Below are 6,102 nucleotides of genomic sequence, written 5' to 3'. Positions count from 1 at the left end.
TATTAGTCTTCATTTTCTCCGTTTTTTCTCTTCCTTTGTCTTTAATTATCATTCCAGTAGATGATTTGAGTACTTTTTCGTTGTTTGTCTATTTTTCAACCGTTTTTATTGCTCTGCATATTTCTTTTTAGCAGCTTTCTTTACTGAAGTATCTGTGTAGATAGCACACTGTTTGGTTTTTCGAATTCTGTTTCCTAGTTTTCTAGATGTATTTTGGGGTAAAGCCGTAAAGTCTTAGGCAAGAACACAGAATACTTGCTTGTAAACAGTTCTAATTACTGACGCAAAGCAGCATTACAAGGAGAGATGTCTGATTCTAGATTTCTTGTTCCAGCTTGCAATTCTTGGCTAGCTTCTAGAGGAGTTTGTCTAGGTTGCGTTTTTATTGCTTGGAGCGCAGCGATTTCAACTTGTGTAAGCATATGGTGGTCAATGAATGTTTCTATTTTAGGATTGGCTACACGTACTATCACTGTTAGTAAATAACTGTGATGTAGTCTGTTTAGTTGATGCTCTATTTTCAGGCTCAGCTGAGATTACTGCGTTGAATAAAGGTCTATCCCCATTTAATAACCAAGGTGATAGTTATAGGGATTCGTCATTAGGTGCAAGTCTTATGTTATGTTGATTAGAAATGCCCACCTCTTCAGTAGCATTTGGATTAGGCCTGTCTGTTGCAAACGATGGCGAAAAATTAATTTTTTGTAACAAATTGCGGTTGAATGAGAAGACCCCTATTTTTCAAAACCCGTCCTGGATATTCTCTTGAGTGGGAGCAAGTGGCATTGGGATAGTTATATTATTATTAAAAAATGCGACACAACTAATATGTATCGTGGTCCTAGGATGCAAATTGTGTTTGGTGGGCCTCGCGACATATAATGAATACCTCAGAAAACAACTAAAAAAAAAACATAAAATATACCTTTTTTTAAAGTAACATGCAATTATTAAACTGAGGTTAAAAACAATTCAATAAGTAAATAATATAAGTTTGGACGGTGGGACCAGATTTTTGGATCCCGTGGGGGGGCTTAACGTGTTAACGAAACTAATGTGAATGTAAAATAAATTTAAAACAGTAACTAATCAACAGGAAGCATTGACCGTCTGCGAACTCTCAAAAATAAAAAATAATAAACTATTTTACATAACAAATATTTGAATTTATTTAGTTAAACCAAACAATACAAAAGGTTTCATATACATTTCTATATTCTCGTTAACGGCTTTGTACTGTCTTGGATTTTCTTGCATACTTAAAGTTTCATTAATATGTAACGTTATAAACGTCACATCTCTATTAATTTATATTTAAATAATTATTTTATTTTAATTTCTTTATTTTTTTTCATAATTTCTTTATCTACAGTTTAATTTTTCCTATTTTTTATTTAAAATGTAGTTGGCGCCCTCTGTTTTTCTTTTCTTCCTCTGACATTCTTTTCTCTCTCTTTATTTCCGTACAATAAATATTCGCCCTCTCTCTTTCTGTCCGGTAACTAAATATTCTGTGTTGACAGATAAGCTTGTTTTACGATATCTATAGCAACATCCTATGATATCTGTGCTAACTTCATTCAGTCAGTCCCTTTCTTTTTTTTGTCAATCACAATTGACAATCAATTCTTTTTTTCCTCTGTCTTTCTTTTCTCTCTCTTTCTGTCCCGTACAAAAAATAATCCCACCATTAAATAAGATCATTTAGGCCACTAAATGTTGGCCACTTCTGTGAGGTTGCTCTTTGATCTGTTGCCTACACTAGAAGGGTTTAACCAGATTCCTTATGATTTAAACTGCATATAACTTAAAAGTAGAGTATAGTCATAGTGGCTTGCTGCCAAAATGATAAAGGAGCTTCTCTGTATTGTGCGTTGCGGTGACACACCGTTTGAGAATGTCGATTGGATCGACGAAGAAAAAGGTTTTGCAACTGGTTTAATAATAACAGAATCCTCTTCTTGTTCTTTCCGGCTGCCAGTAACGAAACAATCTTAATGACTGATAAACCCATAGCTAGAGGAGCAGTAACTTCAATCGAATAATATTTTACACTCCTGCCAATGGTTTCTTCTAAATTTTTGTTAAAAATACGATTTTATTTTGAATACAATGTTTTATTTCAGTTGAGTATCCGTTTCTAATTGTACTGACAAAAGTTAATAAATAAAGCGTTTGTGTTATTAATTAAAAATTAAAGAGTTGATTTAAAAAAAGTAAACGTGTAGAGTTTTGTATTTTATATTTACATTGTAACATGTTAAAAATGAGAAATAAATAAATAAAACATAATCATTAACCACATTTTTTCTAAAAAAAGATTTAATTAAATCCTTAAAAATATTTATATTTATTTAACCAAATACTACAAAAGGTGGTTGCATATACTTTTCCATAATCTCGTTAACTTCCTTGAACTGTCTTGGATTTTCTTGCATACTCAAAGTTCCATTAATATTTAGAAATCTTAATGAGATTGGTTCAGATGGTTGCCAGATGACGTTGTCCAACAATGGGTCGACTTCCGGAGTTGGATTGCTAAAATAATAAAATATGTTTAAATTATATTTAGGTACTTAAAATAATATCTTCATCAATAATAGTATCATTATTTTTGCTATTGCTCTGAAGCTATAATCTTGTGACATTTCAATACAGTTCCCTTTTTTACTGCGAATAAACCACAGTTTTACTTGTAACTTCAATTTCATATAAATGTTATTTTAAAGTATAAATGATATATCTTCGATATGCTATTTACTTACTAATAGTGGTATTTTCTTTCTATTTATTTTCCTTTTTAATATTGGCAATCAGATTCTACTATATTTTGACAAGGAATTTGCCATGCATTTGGTTTCTTTTAGTATAATAATAGTCGTTTTGTTGATTCTTTTTTACGATTTGTGTGTTTTAGGCCTATACATGAATATTTTTATTAAACTCTATGTTTCCATGCGTAGTTAAATATTTGAGATACGTATATCAAATTCTGTATTTTTTATACAAGATTGATGTTCACTTATTCTAACATTTAATGGTCTAAATGTTACACCTAAATAAAAATGTCGCATTTACAAAGTATTTTATAAATACTATTCTTTGTTCCTTCTTGTTCAATGTTAGGTTTGGTTTAAATAAAATAGATCTCAATGTGTTTTTTTACATGTTGTTGAAATGTTGACCTTATTTCCTATCTTTTAAGTTTTTCTGATAAATATTTTCCTTGTGTTGTGTCTTGTGAACGTTGTAGGGTCCATTCTAAATTTTACAGTTCATTCTGACTATTTGTAAAAATTTCTTATTTATAAATAACAGAGGATAATTATTTTTTGATAAACGAGATGTTTAAAAGTATTTCTTCTCTAAGAACGAATTTTCGTTAAAATAATGAATTTTGAATTTATCATTATAAGCATTAAATAATTTTTTCCTTTTTAATATTGATGTTGTAATTTCATTTGTAGTTTGTAAATGTTTTTGTGTTTTTTTTATCATTTATGCTATGTTACATTTTACAAGAATTAATGCCTTCAATTATATTAAGCTCTCTACATTCCTGTGATAATGGTTGCATAGCTTAGGTCTGTCTCAGGTTTCAATAATGGAAAACAAATGTAGTTCTGTGCATTAACAGGTCATGAGTTGTCGTTGTTATGTCTATACATCTATTTTTCGTCTTGTCTTCATTAGAAGCGATCAGTCGGACCAGACTGCGTTCAATCGACATTATTGTTTGATAACTATATTTTGGATTCTTTTTAGAATTAGTTTAATCGATTGTATTAGGATTAACTTATTCGATTAAGCTATGGATATGGATAGTATCGAATATTAGTTGGAGCCATTTGTTCGCTCTAGTAATTATTTTTTATGGAGCCAAATAAAATCACGTGTTTCTTCTACATGGATTTTCTGAAAGTTGTATGGAAACTGGATAAGCCATAAGCATTTTATAATTCATATTGAGTTTCACGTGGAATTGACCTAGGTGGTGTTCTCTTTTTTTTTGTTTTTCTTTTTTAGAAAAACTTGCTTCTTATTTCCCATCTCCCCTTATTTATCTGTTCTTATTAAATAGTTACTGGTTACTTAGTTGTTTTGTTTCTATATCATATTAAAATTGTTTTACAATTTTATTAGCTATTATAAAGAGTTCTTAGGCAATTAACTTAAACCTTTTAAGGTTAATTTTTTATAATTTTTTATATTTTTTATTCTCTTTGTATAAAAGTATCTTAGCGTTTATATGTAATTAAAGTTATTAATTTTGTACCATATTTTTTACTTATTTTGTTTAACAATATATGTCTTGTTCTCAATAACTGTATCAATTTATTTATCACTCAACAAATCTTACGTGACGCTAATTATTTTGATTCCAAAAATCCAATAAAAATAACTCATCCTAAGCCAGACGTGTATGAGTCCTCATTATGCGTTTTTACCTATTTCCAGAGAAATCTCTAGTATCTATATAGTTTGTTTTTGTTTGATTTTTATTTTACGTGCTTATTGCTACAATATTTTTATTATAAATAAAAACTGTAGCATCAAGTTAGAGTATATTGGCGCTCAACGTGGGGCCCGAATAAAGAGTATGTTAGGAGAAATACATAAGTATCTGCAATAGTAAGCCCACTTCTCTTGATTATTTGACCTTAATTTTGGGCAGTTAAAAACATAAAATCTTAATGTAAACTGTAATCTCACATATTTTTTTTTTGTTGCGTGTCGCGGTTTCTCCCGCAATACATAACTCATTATTAAAAATTATGTCGTTCGTTATTGCCTTCAGCAATTACCGAATCTTTACGTGTGTGGCATTATAGTACACTGTTAACTATTGTCTTCACGAATAAATGAATTTTGACTTGTTTTGAAAGGTAGAGAAGGCAAGAACTCCTCGAGTTTTTCTTATACTGTTTGTGGGGTTTAAAAAACTGTAGGGGTTAAGGAATGTGTTTAATAATTCTAATTGATGACGTCATATAGCAATTACCTTATTTACATATCTCCACCACACTGTAGGTTTCAAATAGATGCCAAGGCCTTGACATACATGTTTGTGAGTTATGGTATACAACCCAAAACCGAAAATTCATTTTCTTTGCGGATTTTAAAATTATGACTTATTTCCAGTAAAAATAAAATTACATAATGTAATATAAAAACAAATTAATGCATTCAATTGTATATAAAAAAGATCAGAGTAACTATACAAAATATCCAGAGCGAAGTAGGAAATTTTCTAAACTTTTAATAAATCTTCTATTGAAAATAAAATGGAATATTGATTATAAATTCTGACAATTTCGAGACACTTCTTAGATATGTTTTTCTAGGTACCTACCAGGTAGGAATAAATAATTCTGTATTCCTAATAAGAAGTTTAAATGGAGATAATAGAAAAGGGTTCTTACAAGGAGATTCTGATTATAAAGTAAAGTCATTTTTAAAAAGTCCACTAAACAATCCAATTTCTATAATGAATTTCATATTAGAACCAGATATGCAACATAACTTTTTATGTATGGAAGAGAAGGTTTAGGTTCTATTTTATCCAGTGGAAGTGGCTGTAAAGTTGAAAAGATTCAACCGTTCTAATCTACAGCAACATTCTACGAGTATAACGTAGCGAGAGATCAAAATTAAGACAATTTTGAAGATGAATTTCTAAATGAAAACATTACTGAACTTTTTGAAGCTTAAAATGTTTGTGCTAATTTTATATAATATTTTAGTGTTATGGAAAAACCTGAGAAAAATCATTAAACATGTATTATTTTTTTATTCGTTATTAAATTTTTCTTTACGTAATTTAATTTATTCCTGCCACCAGAAAGTGTATAAACAAAGGAGATATTAAAACATTGTGATTTCTTTGACAATTAATTAAATATTGGCGTGTTTCGAAATAAATTTTACATGTATCTTACAAGTAAGTAGCTGCAACATAATTTCTGCAAGCTGCAATTTTCATGCAAGAAGTTTATTATTTTAAAAACTTAATTTTTAAGTATTTTGTAACTATAAAAGTTACACAACAGTTTAAAATATTAGTCTGTTGTCGTCCTAGCCTTAAATAGAAAGAAGAAAGAA

At 29.3% G+C, this 6,102-nt stretch overlaps 2 protein-coding genes across 2 annotated transcripts in view; one reads left to right on the top strand and one right to left on the bottom strand.

Moving 5' to 3' along the window:
• Positions 1-6,102, top strand: part of LOC140433150 (uncharacterized) — a 1,089,409-nt gene that overhangs the window by 941,120 nt on the left and 142,187 nt on the right. The window lies entirely within an intron of this gene.
• Positions 2,218-6,102, bottom strand: part of LOC140434123 (juvenile hormone esterase-like) — a 31,128-nt gene continuing 27,243 nt past the window's right edge. The window contains exon 10 of the mRNA XM_072522163.1: positions 2,218-2,538. Coding sequence (XP_072378264.1) covers positions 2,355-2,538 — 184 coding nt within the window. The 3' untranslated portion in view covers positions 2,218-2,354. The remainder of the gene's footprint in view (positions 2,539-6,102) is intronic.

This window comes from Diabrotica undecimpunctata, chromosome 2 (assembly GCF_040954645.1).
Source record: "Diabrotica undecimpunctata isolate CICGRU chromosome 2, icDiaUnde3, whole genome shotgun sequence".
Lineage (NCBI taxonomy): Eukaryota > Metazoa > Arthropoda > Insecta > Coleoptera > Chrysomelidae > Diabrotica > Diabrotica undecimpunctata.
Note: the sequence above shows the minus strand (reverse complement) of the source record. Positions and strands in the feature narration are given on the sequence as shown.